This window comes from Myodes glareolus, chromosome 24, assembly GCF_982192425.1.
Source record: "Myodes glareolus chromosome 24, mMyoGla1.1, whole genome shotgun sequence".
NCBI lineage: Eukaryota > Metazoa > Chordata > Mammalia > Rodentia > Cricetidae > Myodes > Myodes glareolus.
The window spans coordinates 22,033,390-22,054,622 of NC_142049.1; the positions used below are offsets into that span (position 1 = coordinate 22,033,390).

Sequence of the window (21,233 nt, forward strand, 5' to 3'; positions counted from 1 at the left end):
CAAGTTTGTACCATCCTACTGGTGACAGCAGTGGGCTCCCAGTGAGAACGCGAAAGGTTTCCCAGGTTGGTAGATGATTCAATCCAACCCCTCAAACCCCAGCTCCAGTACCAAGGCTAAATCAGTAATGGAGAGTTAAATGGCTAAGGGAGGCTGCAGAAGTTCAGTGGCCCGTTGTGGCCCTGGTTCACCAGTCTCTGTTCATCTGGGCCACTCCTTAGCCACTCCTTCCTTGAAAGGCTGACTTTTATGGGTTTAGCAATCTGCTTGGGGCACTAGGACAGCCCTAAAGCCAAGCTAACTATGGTCTCATTTCCAAGCTGGGCTATGGAAGGTGGGATGAACCTGTGAAAAGGGAGTCGGCCTTTGATGGCTGCAAGTTGTTGCGATAAAACTGTGGATGGGAGGCAGAATGTGAGAGGAAGCAGAACTTGAGGAAGCCATTGTTTCTGGAAGCCAGTCAGCTTGGCTACAGAGAGAAAAGGGTCGTGCAAATATGGCGTTCCAGACCTTCCTTCAGCCCTGTGATTCTTGAACTTAATCATTTTCACATCTAATTCAAGGAGAAGTTAGTCGTTAGGCCTTAAGGCAAGCAGGAAGGCTCCTGTCTTAACTAGGAGCCCTTCTTGCAGAGTGGAATGAACTCGAGAATAATTAAAAGCCTGCAGAAGTACAGAAATGTTCTATTAACGGGAATTGCATCTTCATGGGGCCAGAGCCCTTCCTACCCTGAAACAGATCATGAAGAATCTAATGAAGATTAAGGCCATGGTGAGGTCTGCAGAGATGTGGTAATTGACTCCAACCATCATCGCTAGTGTCATTTTGGAGCCAGATAAACCTTGCTGTGGGAGGCTCCTGATGGTGTGATCCAAGGGAAATGCAAAGTTCCTCATTCTTCTGGAGTCCCACTCGGCAGAGACTGTGCTCCCCCTGGGGAAATAAAGCCTACAGCGAAAGCATAGTAGAGATCCTAGATCTACCTGGATTGTCCTGAACCTGCTGCTTCACTGCTGGCAGGACTTCCAGAACCTCTGTGTCATCTGAAAGAACACAGTGACTAAGTAACAATGGTGTCTGCCGTGACACATCAGCATCCAGGACGTCGGTTCATAGTCACCCATTCCAGGGAGCTGCTGTGACCGTGTGGTGTGGTCTGTATGGCTCTCCCTATGGGCATGTGGCTATGACCCACCAGTCCCGGATTCTGGGTACAGAATAGCCTCATGCTTGGTACACCCTGTCTCAAATTTACCTTGGCCCATCAACAGTGATTTACCAGTCTTGATACCCAAAGCACTTTTGTCCATAAAGAACAAATCGCCCTCTATTTATGCCCATTGTGTGCGTTTTCTGTGTTTGTTGAGCTCCACTTTAAACGCTGCCGAGTCAACAGTTCTCTGAGTTATTTGTACAATACTTTAAAACAATATGGATTTAACAAAGGAAAGTTTCTTAACATTTAAACACAGATTTTAAAAGCAAACACTCCTAGGCGTTTATTTGAAATGATACTTCTGAAAAGTCAGATTGCCATAAATGTTTAAAGGCGTGTAAAGTATACACACAGCGTGTCCATTAAAGACCAGGAAACTCTAAGCACAGTGTCCGGGCATGAAGTCCAAGGACTTGAAGCTGTTTGTTTGCCATCTTGATTCATACACTTCGTAAAGTTTTGACTTTAAATTTTTTTGCACATTCCGTTAACCCTAAAGCTGCCTTCCTAAAGCCTCAGAAACACAAGTAGAACAACCAAGGCCATCGACTCTGGTTATTGACTGTGTTCCTTCGGATGTGGGATTCAGGGCTCAGTCCACAGTAATCCCGGCTTCCACTCATCTGGTCCCGCATCCTGCTGTAACTAAACCCTTAAATCCCTACCCCCCACCTCTGGAGAGTTTCACTTTGGAAACTTGATATCTTTCCCAGAGATGATAAATTTTAAGTTTTGTATATCTGTCAGTCCCTGGCCTATTGTTCTGTCATTTTGATGCATTGAGCTTGTCTGTTAACGTTATTAAAAACTTATGTGTCTACTATTATTATTTTATTCTAATTAGATGGGCCATTTGGAGGTTTCGTCTCCTAGGAGATGCAATTGAGCCTGTATAATTAGCTCTCCTCTTCAGGACAGCTGGCTCACTCGTCACCTTGGAGTGCAGGGTTGGGCTCTCAGCCCACCTATTTATTTTATATGGCCACAGGCACTTTATTGGGCTTTTTCTAGTACTTAATCTAACTTCACATGAGTCTCAGTGTCTGATCTTTTCCATGTGCCCAAGGAGAAACAAGTACACCCTGTCACGATGCCTCAGTTTTCTTATTAATATGAGTAGAGCAAAATAGAATTCTCCCTTGTTATGTGAGACAGGATCACATGGGTCTCAGGCTGGCCCCAAACCCATTATGTAGCTGAGAACCATCTTGATCTTCCTGCTTCAACCTCCCAGGGGCTGAGATTGCCAGCCTGTTTTGTGCAGCCCTAGAGATCAAACCCAAGGCTATGTGCAGGCGAGGCAAGCTGCTCTACCAACCGAGCCACTTTTCCAACCAGCCCCAAGTCTAATCACAGCACAACACTTGGACAATGTTTGCTGTAACCTACGGCTCACCTCTACCCTTACTATTTATAGAGAATTATTTATGATTTAAATAAGACTTGTCTTCAAATTACTTGAAATCAGTTTGCTTGTCTTAAGCCATAGCTCTTGATGAATCAGCTCTATTTGGTTAATTATTTTGTAAATACCACTGGCTTCCATCTGTGTAAGTTCTACATCCACAGACCTAGCTAACTGCTGATTGAAATGCACGCTACGTAAAACTGCATCTGTACTGAACGAGGACAGACTCTGCCGCTATCATGATCCCCTAACATAATGTGCTCTAGCAACTACTTGCATAGCATCCGCCTTGTACGTGATGTTAGTGATTTAGAAAAGACTTACTGGTACATGAAAGGATGGGCGTGTGTTACAGACCAATAGTATACTGTTCTATAGAATAGATTTGAGCGTGTGTAGATTTTGGTGTCCAGTACAGACACCAAAATAAATGTGTAGAGTCTGAGATGGTTGCGTTGGTAAAAGTGTTTGCCGTGCAAGGCTAAAGACCTAAGTTTGTATCCGCAGGGTTTATGTAAAAGCTGGATGAACAGCACAAATATCTATCAACTTCAGGGAAGTGGGAGGCGGAGATGGGAGAGTCCCTAGAAACTCTGCAGGCCTGCTAACCTGTGGTAGGAAGGCAAGAAGGAGATGGACTAACTCAAAGTGAAAGAAAAGGACCGACACCCAAGGCTGACCTCCATATGCATGTTTTGGTATATGTGCATCTGCATTCACACATACACACACATACACTAAATAAATAAAGTAAAGGCATCAGTGCTGAAAAGATGGCGCTGACCTAGGATCATCCAGGATATACACAATAATTGAGGAGAGCTGTTGCAGACAGACCCTGTGCCAAGAACTCTACTTACTAGAAACTTAAGTAATTGTACTTATTTTCAAAGCACAGAAACCAATCTCCAATTTTTAGGAGCACCGACAGAAGTGGAAGTTTTGGTGGCTTACGAAACCATACTGTCATGCAAATAGACCACAGTAAATAAGATGGAAGCATGTGACCACACTGTTGTCAGGCCCTGCTGAGATGTAATATAGTGAACAGGTCCAGCGTGTGAGTGCTGCAAGCCAACTCTCCTGAGTCCCTGGGCACCTACAGCGGTCTGGGAACCTCTTCCAGGTTAGGTTGGGCAATGAGGAAAGTGTACCCGGGAGGCAGGGTATGAGCGTGGTAAACGTTTAGGAGAAGAGCATTACGGTAGATGAAGAAGATCTAGCATACGATGTGGATGTCACTCAAAGGGGCTCAAGGTCTGGGAATGGGGAGAGAAGGTCAAGCATCCTGGGACTGTCCCAGCACCAAGAAATAGACCAAAACCTGGATTACCAGACTATAAATCATAGACTCCCTGCTGTGACTCTGCCTACTGTGGACATTTGAGCCGTAAAACCTTCAAGCTGATCTTATTAGTTACTATGTAGGGATGATCAAATCAAGGCTGTTAGCTCAGACCCCCATGGATTGTGCCAGCCCTGAAGGTAAGAGCTGAGAGGAAGACTTGATTTGGTTCATACTTATTTTGTAAAAGATGAGTTTCACTTCTTTCTTGACACTGATGATGTTAAACCTATTCTCTGACTGCACATAAAGCGTGGAGTTTAAAATATTGATTGACATATACCTAAATAATTTGATGTATAAAACTTATATATGTAACAGTTTTTATTTTGGGGAAAAAAATTCCCAAACAGATTTCTTTTTGGAGTGGAGTAAGGGACAAAAAAAAAGCAACCTTGTAATTCCTTAAAAGATACCTGACTATCTCATGTGAGCCCCGAAGTTGTGGCATTGAAGAAGCCAGGTAGAGCAGCCTGTTTTAGCAGAAAATGGCTTACTTTGTAGGATATTGGTGTGTTTTTAAGCCAGAGTTCTCAAAGTTATGAATGATCTACAGGATAAAGATTCTAGCCCGAGCCACCCATGTGCCTTGAGGTGTTGTTTAAAGAAACAGGCAAGAGTGCGTTAGGAAACGGTCTCTAATGAGGTCTCAAGAGTAGGCACTCAGCACGTGTGACCTTGACCTTGCTTTCTGTCCCTCCCCCACAGTGATCCCCAAGGTCACCAAGCACCTGCTCTCAAACCCCGTGTTCACCTGTATCGTCCTGGCTGCCTGCATGGAGATTGCTGTGGTGGCCGGCTTCGCTGCCTTCCTGGGCAAGTACCTGGAACAGCAGTTCAACCTCACCACCTCCTCTGCCAACCAGCTGCTCGGTGAGTGGGTCTCCTTGCCCTCCGGTCATACCCAGATGCTCAGAGAATGCATTGAGAGCCAGGAAGTGTACAGGGCTATGCTAAGCCAATAGTGTTGTGGTGGATCTGTGACCTTTCCTTGCAAGGAACTTCGGAGTGAGATTTTTTTCATACTCGAAACAAATACTAAAAACATATTATAGGTTGACTTAGCAGGAAAAGCATTTGTTGCTCAAAGCTGGTGACCCAAGTCCAATACCCAGAACCCACAGTTGGGAGAGAGAATCAACATGGGTACCATGACACACTCAGGCATCATCACCATCATCATCATCATCATCATCATAATAATAATAATAATAATAATAATAAATTAAAAAACAAAACCATATTATAAGAAAGAACAACAGTAGAAGGTACATGTAGGAAGCATTATGAAAGGCCAGGAAGTCACTTGATTGATGTGAACGGGAAATTTTGGAGCACATATAAAGAAAGCAATCAAAGTCTATCTTAGATTAGTAGATTTTTATTAGGCTAAGGGATGATCTCAGCAACATACACCCCACAGCAGGGACTTTACCTGTTGAACTATTTCTAAAGCCCCAGGAGTTGTTTTGGTTCAAAGATTTATTACTTCATTTTAGGTATGCATGCTTTGCCTGAACGGGTGTGTGTGTGCACCAGGCGCCTGCAGGTCAGAAGAAGGTGTGTGATCCCTTTGAGTAGAGTGATAGGTGGCCATGAGCCACCATGTGGGTGCTGGACATCAAACCCAGCCAGTCTAGCCAATAGGTAAAGGTAGAGAGGCTTAAAAACTAGCACAGAGGTTAAGAGCACTGACTGCTCTCTCAGAGTACCCGGGTTAAATGCCCATCACCGACATGGTAACTTAGAACTGCTAATAACTCCAGTGTCAGGGGATTCAGAACTCTCTTCTGGACCATGGGCATCAGGTGTAAACATGGTACACAAGCATACATGCAGGCAAGATGCCCATATACATAAAATAAAATATTTAAATAAAGTGGAGAGCCATAGATTAGGGTACCTGACTTCAGCCTTTAGCCTTCACATACCTATGTACACCTGTGCATGCACACACACATGCATGTATACACACACACACACACACACACACAGAGAGAGAGAGAGAGAGAGAAAGAGAGAGAGAGAGAGAGAGAGAGAGAGAGAGAGAGACCTCCTGTTGTTTCACAAGACAGTCAATAAATGCCAAGATTCTGGCTGGCACAATGGGGAAATGCACACTGAAACCTCAAGGAGGCGCTATGACACACCAACCAGATGACAGCCCCGAGTGTTGGGGAGGATGAGCAGGAACTGGAACCCACACTGTGATGGGAATGCACAACAGAACCTCTGCTTCGGGCAGTTTTTACACCCTCCATTAAAGCTCAGCATATGCCTGAGCTGTGATCCATCAGTTCCGTTTCTGGGCACTTCTCCAACAGAATGGAGTGTTTAGGTCCGCTCATTTACATACGCATATATAACAACGTTCGGAGCGGTTTTGTGCATAATTATCTCAAACTGGAACCAACCCAAATGTCTGTCTACAGCAGAATGGGTAAATAAACTATAGACTGTTCATTCTATACCACACAGCTTGGGAAAGGACGAACACTCTCACACAGGCTTTTCATGTAAATGGGTGTGAGTTTAAATGTGTCACAGACAAAGAGAATTTATTTATGGGACTTTAAAAAAAGAACCGTCCAATTAAGATAAAAGAAGCGAGGGCCACAGTTGTCCTTGAGGCTTACAACTGGGCAGAGGTACCCAGGAGCCTCCTAGGCAGCTGCACGTGTGTACATGCATGCATGCGTGCATGTGTGTGTGTGTGTGTGTGTGTGTATGTGCGTGTGTATGTGTGAATTGTGCATGTGAATACAGGTACACATTCACACATATGCATATGAAGGTCAGAGATCCATAGCAGGTGTCCTCTTCAGTCCCTCCGCACCTTAGTTTTCCATGCAAAGTCTCTCTCTGGCTGAACCTGCTGGCTAGTATGATGCAGGGCTCCACGTGTCTCCCTACAGCCCAGCCCTGGGGTTCCAAGTGTGCACCCCTACTCTTGGCTTCTATGAAAGTGCTGAGGATCAAGCACTCCCAAGCCCCAGGCATCTGGAATTGTTTTAGGCTTGACCTGAGTGCTGGTTGCGGGAACGTTTGCGTATTGGAAAGTTCACCAGCATGGTCTTGTGTGTTTCACATCTCAAATTAAAAAGAAATTTAAACCCTGACCATTATGGCAACATGCCATAGGTTTTTTTTCTCCCTGAAAACTGCAGGGGAATACAAGTTTTTTGTGTGTTTGTTAGTTTGTTTTTTCTTGCTGCTGTTGGTGGTGGTTTTTGTTTTTTGGGATTTTTTTTCTCCTCTCTTCACTAGTCATTCTTGACACCCATCCTTTGGTCAGAGTATGAGCCAAATGCAGCTTTTTTAATACTTGCAGAATGGAGGGGAAAAAAAGCCACCTCTCCTTATAGTGGAAGCTGTAGTGTTTGCTGTCTCTAGGATCTGGGGTTTGGCCCTGCAGCACCCCAGAGGTTATCTCCCAGAGGTTACCTCCTGGTTTCTCTGCTGCTACATCTTCCATCTTGATTGTTTTTGCACCATTGCATCTTCAGGGCCAGGTCCTATTTTGGAACAAATGCCTAAGCTTTCTATAGACACACCAATCAATAGTCTCCGGGCCAGAAGGTCAGAAAAACAATTCTGCTACCTAACATCTGTTTGTTTCCCAATGGTTCCTGCTTGTTAGAGTGCTTAACAAGGTGGGAAGAAAGGGGGTGGGGTCTCTTCCTAATCTCCAGGCAGGCAGACAGGCAGGCAGGCAGGCAGGCAGGCAGGCAGGCAGGCAGACAGCCGGCATCTCCTATCTCTATGTCTAGCCAATGGCATAGATCCAATCAGCGTGTACTGGGGACAGCCCACTGCAGGAGGGGCAGGCAGGGTGCGCTAGGGGAGGCTAATGTAAGGAGATGCTCTCAGAATAGCTCCTGTGCTCCCGGAAGATAGTGTGTGTGCAGCACTATGTGCAAAAGGCTCTGGGCCACCCACAAAGTCATCAGCAAATGGGTCAGAGTTCAGAGAAGAGCAGTGTGAACAAGCCAGGGGCCGATGACATTGATTTATGAGTATAGATTAAAAGGGCTCAATCTGCATAAGTTAATCTAATGAGGATGAAGTTTTGGTCCTGTGAAGTCCTGGCAATGGCCAGGGATGTTAAGGACATGTACACACTTCATGGAGGAAGGGAAAGGGAAGCTAATAGTGACTGGGAGAAGAGGTGCTGAAATCCTGTTGTTGCCATGGTTACCATCATCACCAGGTGACACCCCCACTGTCTCAACTAGAAAATGAAACAAAACCCAAGATGCTCTCGGGGAGTAGGCATGTTGTCACCAAGGCTTATCCACACAGATCCAATCTGCTCACAGATTCATTCTTTCTCAAAGGGATGTCTGAATGCTGTCCAGTGCAGGGTGCTAGATTAGACACTGGGATTTGGGCTGGACTGAATGGGACCCAGAGGGTACCCTTCCTCCTGGAAACTCCATGCTGATAGAGGAGGAGAGCAGGATACAGGATGGGCAAAAATAAACATGGCAGTTTTAGATGGCAGGGAGAACCATGGCAACAGGAATTCTGCCTAGGGATAACAGGAGACTGTTACTGAACCAAGAACTCCCCGATGCCAGCTAGACCAGCGGGATGGCTTACCATGGACAGCCCCTGTCTCTTCCTTCAAAATACGCAGTTACAGGTGGGCCACCACCTGCCCAGCTTTAACCTGGCTTCTGAGATCCCACCTCTGGGATCTCACTGGTACCACAGGTGTTTTACCCACTGAGCCATGTTCCCTGCCCCAGATCCTCAGATGACCGTAAGTCCCTGTTGCATGTCACCAGAGGAGTAGGGGCTGATGCATCTTCTTAGAAGAGAAGACCATTCCAGGAAGGATGGACAAGTGTGTCCTAGGAATAGAACCAATGTGTAGGCAAAGACTGCGGCACCCTGGGCACCTAGACATTTCCAGGGAGAGAAAGTAGAAAAAGTGGGTGTGGCTAGAGTGGCCAGTGGCCTGGGCTGGGGATGGAGGCTCACAGGACAAGGTCAGAGGCAGCCGGTAACACACAGGTCCGTGTCTGTTTCAAGCATGACCAGGATAAGGCCTTGGCAAGCTAAGCCTTCCCAATTTTATTTTCTTACCGTAATATGAAAAATTAATTTGCATTCCCTCAGCACGTACCAGCTGGTTGATGTAGTCGATTGACCTGGGGGTCGGTTGATTGGCAGGGAGGAGACAGCCTAGACTGGAAAATTGGCCATGCATAATCTACACGGTAGATAAATGACACTCAGTAATTTAAAGACGAGTCGCAGATGAAATGAATCAGAAGAGAGCCCCAGCAAAGAGGAGATTGGGACAGCAGGATCCTTTGGTTCTCCGGCAGTACTCTGGGTCTCTGAGAGTCCTGGGGAACAGGTTTCGGGCCTGCTGCCTATGAGATAGCTCTGTATAGAAGAGAAAGGCTGCATATACTCACTAATTATTAACCAAGTACTGCAGAACATAGTGATGTGGTTGACACCACTTCCTGAGACGTGGCAGAACTGGCTCCACAGACATGTGAGCCCTGCAGCCTTTGGTTTAAACAATCTTGGAGCCTGTGAACTGTCCTTGCCTTGCCTCATTAGAAGAGGAAGAGAAAATTCTCAGAGTGTGTGTGTGTGTGGGGGGGTGTTTCATGTGTGTATGCTCACATGTGTAAGTTTGTATAAGTCTGAGAGGATGTGAGTGTGTGTGCTGAGTCCATGTGTGTTCACATGTATAAGTGTGTATCTGTCTGCAACTGAAGTTTACGGGAATGTGTGTGTAGGCATGAAGTTGATGTCAATGTCCTCAGCCTCTCCCCCACTTAATCTTTTAAGGTGGAGTCTCTTTCTGAGCTCGGCACTTGGCCATTTTCCACCAGTCTAGCTTAATGGCTTGTCTCCAGGATCTCCTCTCTGTCTCCTGTATGTTGAGATCACAGGTGGGCCACCAAGCCTGCTTGGCCTTTCTGTGGCTTCTAGGAATCAGAGCTCCAGTCTTCACACTTGCATGGCAGTCACTTTGTCTACTAAACCATCTCCCCCGCCCAGAACTCTCAGATAATCTTAAGTCCCCTTTCGTGGTCACCGCAGATATGCACAGAGATGCTCATGTGCCATGGTGACTCAGGATCTGAGTTCCATGCTCAGAACTCAGATACAGTGAGAAACATAAAAGCCAGAGCGAGAGATGACATCTCAAAACCAGGTGCCTGAGAAATGACACCCAAGGTTATCCTCTGACTTCTACATGATACAGGCACATATGTGGACATGTATACAAACACATGCACATACATGATTCACAGAGAAGGTGAACTTCATAGGATATGCCTTTGATCCCATTACTTGGGTAGCTGAGGTAAAAAGATTGCCAAGTGTTTGAAGCTAGTCTGGTCTACAGAATACCACCAGATAGATAGATAGATAGATAGATAGATAGATAGATAGATAGATAGATAGATAGATAGATAGATATAGAGAGACAATATAGATGTAGATAGATAGATAGATAGATAGATAGATAGATAGATAGATAGATAGATAGATAGATAGATAGATAGATAGATAATATGGATGTAGATAGATAGATATAAATATATCTATAGAAATAGATATAGATATTAATACAAAGACCATGCCATTACTCTCCAAAATCTCCTGGATTTCACACCTGGGTCCCTAGCTTTCCGGATTCAACTCGTGGTTGGACCCACGTACATCCTTTTGGATGGCACTAGGTATGGTATGCCAGCAATGTGTGCTTTGGCTCGCAATGACTGACTTTTTCCAAATCTGTCTCCCCTTGTTTTCTGAGAGTTCTCTGAGGACAGAAATAAGGCCCATCATGAAGACACTGGAGTCACGTGAAGTCACAGGGCCCTTGCCACCTTCCAGCCCCTCTCCCGCTACTCACACCCCACTGTTCTCCTTCTTCAGGGATGACGGCCATCCCCTGTGCCTGCCTGGGCATCTTCCTGGGTGGCCTCCTGGTGAAGAAGCTGAGCCTGTCTGCTCTGGGGGCCATCCGGATGGCCATGCTGGTCAACCTAGTGTCCACGGCCTGCTACGTCTCCTTCCTCTTCCTGGGCTGTGACACAGGCCCTGTGGCTGGGGTCACTGTTCCCTATGGAAACAAGTAAGTACCTGAACTCTTAGCTTGACCCTGCCCAGGGGCACCAGGGACACTAGGGACACCAGGGATACCTTCACTGTTACTGTGGTTTACAAAACTAACTTAGCCCTGCCCAGGGACAGCAGGACTCTCTGACTCAGGCTAATAGAGCTAGCTTGGTTGCTAGTGATGCTGAGCGGAAAAGCCCAGGAGACCTTAATTTCTTCTTGGAGTCGGAAGACTCAGCCCGTCCTCTCAGAACTGACCTTTGCTCCACCGCGGCAAGGCAGCCCCAAGAGCAGGGCAGTCACTCATTCTCCAGACCTCTCGCTCTTTCTGACATTTGACGTCAGGAATGATGCAAAGATAGAAAATAACAATAAACGTTCTTTCAAAATTCAGTTTAAAAGAAAAGACAGAATCAATTTCAATAATTCCTACGGGAGTCAGAAGCTGCCATCTGACTCACGTAGTCATTACTAAGTCTGGCCCTTGGTGAGCGTGTTTAAGTGGTGGGGGAAGAAAGGGACAGAGAAAAGCAAGGAGTGAAGGCAAGGGGGGTCAGGGATCAGCCGGTTGCCGTGGTGTCTCTTTCCTTATGCCCTGGCTATTATCCCAGGACTGTGGACCTGATTCCTCATAGTGATTGCTCTTCAAATAGATTATGGGGTTACATTATCTCTATGCCCAGTGTCTCCTTTCCTTATGGGACTCTGAGACCACCCTGAGCTGTGGGGTCTAGCCCAGACTTACTGCACTGTGGCTGCCCTGCAGATTATATATAATCAGGCTGTGGGGTCTAGCCCAGACAAGCTGGACCATGGCAACCTTGCAGGTTACAGTCAGACTGTGGGGTCTAGCCCAGAGAAGCTCCACCATGGCTACCCTGCAGGTTACAGTCAGGCTGTGGAGTCTAACCCAGAGAAGCTGCACCATGGCTACCCTGCAGGTTACAGTCAGGCTGCGGGGTCTAGACCAGACATGCTTCACTATGACTACCCTGCAGGTTACAGTCAGGCTTCAGGGTCTAGCCCAGACAAGTTGCACCGTGGCTACCCTGCAGATTACACATTCAGCCTCCTCCTCCAGGCAGGCCGCTGAGCTGCGATAAAGACCCTGGAGACTGGGAAGAGCTGGGTCTCATCTGCCACCCTTTGGGAGTAAAGTAGGAAGAGCAGGAAGAGGCAGCTTCTCCCAGACCCTGGTGCACTTCAGGCACCCCCACACACACACCCCAGTTCCTCTCACACACAGAGTCCCCTCCGGCTGGCAGTTCGCTCTGAACAGCAGCCCTCACTGTGGACGGCCCACGGTACAAGCGGGAAACTGCAATGATTAGAACTGCACGCACCGGGTCATGGTATAAGGACATGGTGCCAAATAAACGGAAAACAAATTAAAAGCTCAAGGCCTGTGTTCATACTACCCAGTTGTAGCACATTCTCCACATTCAGACACTATATACATCCGGACAAACGATTCAGCTGGTCCAGCCTCGATTTCCCTTTTTGGTCTCTCCAGTTTACGTGCTCTTGGTATCTGGTCATTGTAATGCACAGGCGAGTATAAAACACCCTAGCACTCATTGTATTTCTTGGTATAGTGAACCTGTAGGAAGGTGGCTGCTGGAGCCCGGCTGGGCGTCCTATACGCAGGAGAGGGAGAAACAGGAGGGCGTGGGGGCCTCCAGCAGTGAAGAAGGAGGTGTAGGGGTAGGGCGGCCATCTAGAATAGTGTCCTGGAGTGGACAACCCTAAGCTAAGCCCCAGCCGCCATCAGCCTATAGGGCACAAGGTTACAAATTATAAAGAAAAAAATTTTCCTCCTCACTTTGATGGAAGACCTAAAGGGATCCAGCAGCGTGGGCTCTTGGAAGTGGCCCTGGACAGGCACTTGCAGGTCAGCCAGGGCTAAGACAGGAAGAATGAAAGGGCAGGCAGGCCAGGGCAGCATGCTGAGCAAGGGTACTACAAAGCCCATCACAGCAGAATGCCACCAACAATGCTAGTCCACCCCAGCTTCTAACGAGTCCCCCTTAACTCTTCCTTTCCAGCTCAGCACGTGGCTCGGCCCTCGACCCCTACTCTCCGTGCAACAAGAACTGTGAATGCCAGACCGATTCCTTCACCCCAGTGTGTGGGGCCGACGGCATCACCTACCTGTCAGCCTGCTTTGCTGGCTGCAATAGCACGGTAATTGAAACCTCGGGCTCCGGGGAGAGAGAGGGTAGGATCCAGGCAGCCCCAGCTGCCCACAGTCCAGAGTCTTTGGCTGTTTCTTTGCCCCGGTCTAACAAAGAATCCTCCATCGGGAAAATAACAGGACAAGGCAGTTCCCTGGGACTTTGCTAAGTCAAATGGGCTTCCAAAACACTTCCCAGAGCAACCAAAAGTAAAACTCAAAGGGAACTATGTATATGAAGCTGGAAAGAGGGACACGAGGTACTCGCAAAAGGTGGCAGGGGATAGAGCTGTGTGCAGTGGTGAGCTGCCCACCACAGACTTAATTCGAAATGGGGAAGATGGGGAAACCCTGACTGACTTGAGCTCAGCCTCTTTCCTTTGCCTCTTTCTTCCGGGCCCCTCTCTTCCCACCATGCTTTTCCTTTTCTTCCTCACTAACACACAGTTCTCATTTGGCCGCCAGCCCGCCATCATCCACATTCTCTGTGTGAATGCCTGGTGCCAAGTGACCTGCCAGGCCGTCCTGTTGCTCCCGCCTCCCAGGTGCCCCTTCCACCTGTCCGCCGTGTGCTCCATACTGCCTTGCTCCAGTGCGGGCTGTCTGGGCTGTCTGTCTTCTCGTCTGGACCTGGGTCGTGGTCACCTCGCTAGCCTTCCAGGGCTGCCCCCCCTCCCATGTCCTCACACTACCGCCAGGATTCCTGAAACACTTCAGATGCCCCTTCCCCAGGCTGCCCTCTGGGGGGCTGAGCCTGGTTCACATGCATCCTCAGCTCACATCTCCCGCTGTTTCTCTGCTCTCTGGATCAGTGGTTCTCAGTCTGGGGGGAGTCAAAAGGCCCTTTCACAGGGGTCACCTAGGACCACTGGAAAACATAGATGTTTGCAATTCATAACAGTATCCAAATTACAGTTATGAAGCGGCAACCAAAATCATTTTATGGTTGGGGTCGCCACAGCATGAGGAACTGTATTAAAGAGTCACAGCATTGGGAAGGTTGAGAGCCACTGCTCTAGATGGCGGTTCAGCCTTCTCTCGCTCCTGTTGGACAACTCCTATTCATCCCTCAATACCCTATCCCAATGCCTGCTACTCTGAAATGATCCCCTATTTCTCCCTTTGGAGCTCTTGCCTTCGAGTCTCCAGACGCCCGTTCCTTCCTGAGTGTGTTTGTTTCTTTTGCTGTTGCAAGCTGCAAGAAGCGTCTGTCTGACTTTGATCTCTGGCTTTCTTGAACTAGGAACACTGTAGCTCCAGAAGTACTTGATAATTTCTCAGACAATGTGCAGATGGGAAGGGAGAGACACTTGCCAGGAGGGGCTGCTTTCAGGGAACTAATTCGAATCATCTCTTTCCTCCCTATCTTGCCTCCTGCATCTTAAAGAGCAGCAGTTCCCTGAAAGGGGGGAGAAAAGAATCATTTGTTTTCATTTTCAAAGATTTCATTTTTTTTTTGCATGCTTTTAAGATTCAGATTCCTGGCCAGTCATTAACATATTTCCTATAAAGAAAATAAATCACTGCGGATTGGGGGCGGGGAGGACCCAGTTTTATAAACTAGATGATAAAGCAATTTCTGTATGTGAGTGGAAGGCAATATTAAAAGGGGGTTGGGACCTGGAGAGTGGTTCAAATAAAAGCACAAGTTATTATTTCTCCTAAGAGCAACTTCGTTGACATTTTAATATCCAGAATCTGTTAGCGGCTTCAGCCATTGTCCTGTGATGAACCCTTGCGTAACTCTGAGTAGCCTTGTCCTGAGACCCAGCAGGCCTTTATTCTGGGAGGGGGGGCACACTGACCCAACCGTGAAGAGGTTTGTTGAGTAGTGGCCTGTTCAAGCCACGTGTTCACTTGTGGCCCCTGAAGCTGAATGGCTGGGAGAGGTCATTCCAGGACAGCAGGCTCAGGCTAAGCTCAGGGCGTGGCACTCATTCCCCAGACACCTGCTCTCCACTCCGTGACTCCGAGCCTCACCTTGCCTGCTGGAGTGGCCATGGGGTTCCGCTTCTTGCCCACTGAAGCAGGTCTCTGGGTGGCCCTGGCTCCAGAGACAGAGTCTGGTCACCCTGAATGGGGTCTTTGTAGTAACTGAACCTTAAAAACAAGCCACTGGTGAGCTTGCAGGAACTGCAGGCTGAGAGCCTGGCTCAGGCCAGGTGCTGGGTTTTCCCTGCTTCACTCGTGTCTTGTGACAAGGTGGCCTCCAGTCAAGAGGATTCTCGGGACGACATCCAAAAATGAGCAAAAAAAAATCTCTGAGTCAGTATTCTGAAGAAACGCCAAACGAGGGCTTATGTTCCTGGTGGTCCCCCCTTCTCTCCTCCTTCTCTCCTTTGAGCTTCCTGTCCTTCTATTCTCCCGGCACTCAGGACGACTCTTCCCCACGTAAAGGGCCCCTCTTGCCTTTCCAATCTTCCATGGTTTCTTTCCCTGTCTCTAGAGACAGGCTGTCTCAGTATGGGCTCAGTCCTTCTCTGCAAGTTCCCTGGGCTCTCCTGGCCTGTCTGTATCTCTGCCTGTATGAAGTACTAGGTATGGCTATTTCATCCAAACGTGTGTTAGCTCACCAGGATCATACAGTAGAATGTGGTGGGGATTCTGGGACCCTCCATGGCAAACCCAGAATCTTTCTCTGTATTCAGCCACCCATTCTCAGGACGCTGACCTTTTTCCTACACGAAACGGTATCTCTGTGCTCACCATTCACACTCAATATATTTAGCCTTCACGTCTGCCCTGGCTGCCTCTCCAGCCTCATCCTCCCTTCTCTTCCTGTCTCCTAAGCAACCACTTGTTAAATGATGCTCTACTGACAGACAAGCTCTTCTCTGCCCCTGGACCTCTGCCCATGTCATTCATGCTATACAGACTAGTCCCCTCTGTGTGCGTTGGTCCCGTCTTGCCTACCCACCAGGGCTCAGGCTCTCTTTGTTCTTTCCCTGCACCTACAACACTGTCTCCTACCTCAACACTACTTCCAGACAATGTGTGTGTCCAACCACACCTCTTCTCACCCGGCAAGAATTAAAGGTCAACGGTGCCAATGGCTCATTGACTTCAGCCTCACAGTCTCTCACCAGACTTCAGGGATGGGGCTGTGTTGTAGACCTTTGACCCCCCTCCCCACACACACAGGGTCAGAACTCCGGACAAAGACTCAGATTTCCCAAGTGTCCCTTGGTGTTCCCATGCAACCTCAAACAGGTGACTCCAGTGGGTATAGCACTCTTGGGCAGCAGCTGGCAAGCAGGTAGACAGGATGGTCCTAATTTCAAGGCACACCTTTGTCCTTACAATACTTATATTACCAGGAACCATGGAAAGTCTACCTCAGGCCTGCATTAGATGCAAACAAGTCAACCAGTCAGATCACTGAGATGCTAATGAAACCCAGTCAGAATCAACTGTTCCTATCTTTACTGTCTTGGTTGGGTTTTTTGTTTGTTTGTTTGTTTGCTTGCTTTTGATTTTCTTCTTTATCTCTCAAGCCATAGCAGTGGAAGTTTCCAGCCTGCATTTGCTGTTCTGTTTCTGAACCTTGTCATTGCCTGTGGTGAGGAGGGATGGCAGAAAGACAGAGTTAATTTTATCAGCCTCCTTCAGTGTGACTATACTGCAGATTGTTTGCAGACCTTTCACTTTTAGAATGTTTGTACGCCTGAAGTTTTGCCCATCTGACGGCCTGCATAATTGACTGGAGGGGGAAAACAGCTTATATTAGCCACAATAGGTTAAAAGTCAATACAAGCCAAACACCGCAGTTTGTAGGGTATATGACAGATGGCTGATCTACCCCCCCCCCATCCAGGTCACAAAATATCTACTGAGTGAATAGGTCCTGAGGCAAAGAGAAGGCTTCCATCAAGGAGCATGCTGGGATCTTGTGATTCCACCTTGCAGTCCTCAATCCAGCCACATCTTAGAATCTCTGGGAATTTTTACAACACAGGATCTGAGCTCAGAGAGTCTTCCTTCCTTGTTTTTGACATGTGATTTTTTTTTAAAGCCTCTCAAGTGTTCTTAATTTGCGATCAGGATTGGAAGCCACTGTGGTAATAGACAGTTGCTCCACCTTGGCCTTGCTGATACTTTGAGGCGGACGATTCTTTCTCCCTAGTAGCTGCCCTGTTTATACCACATCAAGGATGCCTGGCCACATTCTTGACTTCATCCAGCAGCCTTCAAGTTTATCTGGCCACCATAGATGTCGTGAGACATGGCCACGTGTCCCTGGGGACGCTGCAACCCTAGCAGAGGTGAGGCATGTGCTGGGATCTCCAGCCTCTCAGCTGTTGCGCGCTCTTCCTCGCGTGCCAGATGGAGTGTTGGAAATGCCCTGTCAGCGTGTGCAGCCCATGCAGCTGGTGCATGCTAATTAGGCTCGCACACCCTAAGGACCCATTTCTGGTGGGCTAGGCAAGATTAAACTAAGCGTTTAGCTTGGAGGCTTTGTATGTGGATCTAGATTTGGGCCTCTGTTGGAAGGCTGGAAGGTAGCCAACGGGTGTTCTGCAGCCATGAAAGGCAGCGTGTAGTTAGCTGCAGCTAAGACCTGGTTTGTCCTTCCCTGTTCTCTATGTAGCCATCATCCTCACCAACAGCCACCCTCTTTCCTCGGCTATGTTTTCTTCTGCATATATTTTCTTATCTGACCCAAAGACTTGAGTTTGTGAAAAATCTCTCCCGTAGCATGGTCCAGCTCCCCAATACTGATTTAACAATCTGTGCTCGTCCCGGTAATGATACGTGATAAGGACCTTGGAGACACTCAAATAAAGCCCTGTGACACCTGCCACATCTCAGGCCCTGCGCTAGGCATCACAGATGCAGAGACGAATCGGGTTCAGGGCCTGCGCTTCCTGTAAAATGCACTATGGTGTTTTCTAGAAGCTTGTACAAGAAAGTAATGAAGAGCAATGCTCAGTTCAGCTTTACAGTTGAGTTCAGTGAAAAGAATACATCAGAAAACAATAGACCACGAAAGAAAAATCTTCCAGTAAAGAAAAAGAAAACTGAAAAAAATACATGTGGATTTTTTTGGTCTTATTGCTCTGATTCTCATTTTTGTATTTTTGTGGGGGGGGGGGTTGTTTGAAAGAGAGAGAGAAAAAGAACATGAAGCTGGGTGGGTAGGCAGTCAGGGAGCTTCTGGTAGGAGTTGGGGAGGAAGTGTGATCAAAATATTAAAGTTTTAATAAATATATATGTAAATAAATAGAATTTCGTCTCAAATGTGTATGTAACAACAATTAATGAGAAAAGAGGCCATAAATTTGAAAGAGAGAAAAGAGGTGTTTATGGGAGGGCTCAGAAGGAAGAAAGGGAGGGGGGGAAATAATGTAATTATATTATAATCTCACAAAAGAAATGATTTTAAATAAAAGATTGGGACAGAAGGGAGGTGGCTGAGTTATGTAAGCATGAGAAGAAGAATTCGATATCTCAGATCCCATGAACGCAGCAGAACATGGCAATGTGTGCATACAGTTCCAGGGCTTAGCCAACTGGGGACAGAGATAGACGAATCCCTGAGGAGCCAAATTGGTGAGCTTACGTTCATAGAGACCCTGTCTCCAAACCATAAATAAATTGAGAGCGATTGAGGAAGACAGTCAATGTTGATCTATACATGCACATACATGTGCAAATATAAACATGAAGGAAAAGCTGGATGAATCTACAAGCAGTTGCTTGTATCCGCTGATGACTACCTCGATGGGGAGGTAAGAAAATAGGCTTTGTTCATTTCTTTCGGATTTTCTGTGTATATTGGAATTGCCCCAAATGATCACGTATTGCTTTTCTAATAAGGAAAAGTTTTATTTTTAAGCTCCAATATTAAAAGGAAGTTAAATAGAAATATATTTAAATATAAGGAAGTGGTTAGGTAGCCCACTTAGTGGCCTTGTGCTGTTATGCCCCGAGTGTAGAAATTACCTCTGTGGGAGCCGGCAAGAAGGAGAGAGTGGGGCATCTATCCCAGGGCAGGCCTTCCTCCTGAGGGTGAGCAGGCATTTTCCAGGTGGACCAGCCTTGAGAGGCATCCCTGCATGAGTGTCCTAGGGATACACTAGGGGTGTGGATCAGTAAAAAGGTGCTTGCCTAAGTTGTACAAGGGATGGCTACTACATAATAATAATATTTTTAAGTGGTTAATAAATGTGTTTAGATGTTTGAACTGGTATGGCAGGATTTAACATCTAGAGACAGAACGCAGGAAGGAGAGACACAGGGTCCAGGGTTCGCTTGAACCTACAGTCACATCCCCCCCACTTCAGTGCTGTCCTCTGTGTCTGGCGTGTGGTGGCAGATCCACAGTAGACCTGCCTACTCCCCAGAAAACAGCCCTGTGGCTGCCCTCCAGCAGGAGGTAAGTCAGCTCTGTTGGGACAGGCCCCAGCCCCGGTCCTACAAGGGAGGGTGCAGGTAGACCACCAGGTCTTTCCCTCTCCTTGGCATCTTTCCTCCTGACCATTCTCTGTCCATTAGTGATCTGCCAAGAGTTGGGGGAGTATTTTTCTTCTCATGGTTTTTTTTTTTTTTTTCAGATAGCTCTGCTAGGAGCTGGTGGGAGGGTCACCAGGGTTCTTCATAATGAGGAACGAGTTCCATACATGGAAATACCAGGTTTTTGTTCCTGACATCCTAATAATGATGAGGCAAAGAACTGGGGCATGGCCCCGAGTAGACAGGGACATTTCTCTGAGAATGGCAGCATCCTCCTAGGCCCAGATTCCTTCACAACTCACCGAAGCTCTTCACACAACCCCTGCTGTTTATTACTGCATTTTTGTAGCTAACACTGTACTACCGCCTCATTATTACTTAAAATAGTAATAATTAATATATTAATTTTTAAAAAATGAAGGTCTCCCAGGAAAATCAGGAGGAAGCCTGGCTTACGTTGACACTCAGGCTGGAAAATCCCTCCTGGACCACAAATTAGGGAACAGTCACTACCTTCCTGACATCTTAATGCTTCCAGAGTAAAAAGGCTAGCATCGTATCTCAAATTTTCCTGCAAGGCTTTCTCACCAGTGGCATCACGCTCCCACACTATGCCCTCACAGACGTAATCCTTCACCCTGGGAATCCATTTCTCCCGTCCCATTCAGAATTGACCTATCAGTCCTGAATGATGGGACGCACAAAACAGCAGCAACTTCATTTGCCACGATTTGTAAAGCACACTGACGAGTGTCTTGTTCTTGCAGGATGAGCTGTCAAAATAGTGCGCTTGCCTTTTCCCTCATCATTAGAAAAACACATCCAAGACCCGGGGAATAAATGTTTCTTTGCATTGATGGTCTCCAGCTTTTATTGTCATTGTGATTTTCTGTCCCTGCCTTCTTGCATGGGTTAGAGGAATTCATTTCTCCTTTGAAATCAGAGGTTGTATGTGGGATCCAACAGATGCAGCTTGCAGATATGGACGACTGCTCATTCACTGGTTTCTTCTTTTATGTTTTACTGGTGTGGAGTTTTTAATTTTTAAAGTCGATGCAGCATTTGTAAGTTTTAAAACCATCATGGACAAAGACAAACCATACGAATTCTTCCCTCCTCCTCTGTCCTCTCTTCCTCACTTACTTCTAAACCTGCCAACAGACCGTACCCACCATAGGTGCAGGCATGCCGTTGAGTGCCCCTTATCTGAAATCCCTTTATGGTAATTTAGGGTTTAGGGTTCTTACAGATTTTATAGTCTTTGCATGTGTGTCATGAGATACTAATAAAATGTGATCAAGAGAGATGCTTCATGGGTTGGGAAGAAGGTACAATGAATAACAGCCCTGACTGCTATGTAAGCCTGAATTTGAAGGCCCGGAGCTCAAATCAAAACAGCCAAACATGACACATGCCTGTAACCTTAGTGCCACGGCAGGCAGTGACAGCTGAACCCACTGATGTTCGTTGACCTGCCAGGCTAGCCAAAGCAACAAGGTTGTGCTTCAGTGAGACACTCTGACTCAAGGTGTTATTGCCA

General features: G+C 47.0%; 1 protein-coding gene across 2 annotated transcripts in view; it reads left to right on the top strand.

The window, feature by feature from the left end:
• Nucleotides 1-21,233, top strand: part of Slco3a1 (solute carrier organic anion transporter family member 3A1) — a 289,583-nt gene that overhangs the window by 232,623 nt on the left and 35,727 nt on the right. For both annotated transcript variants that reach the window (XM_087901516.1, XM_087901517.1), the window contains exons 5-7: nucleotides 4,678-4,842; nucleotides 10,885-11,083; nucleotides 13,113-13,251. In XM_087901516.1, coding sequence (XP_087757642.1) covers nucleotides 4,678-4,842; nucleotides 10,885-11,083; nucleotides 13,113-13,251 — 503 coding nt within the window. The remainder of the gene's footprint in view (nucleotides 1-4,677; nucleotides 4,843-10,884; nucleotides 11,084-13,112; nucleotides 13,252-21,233) is intronic.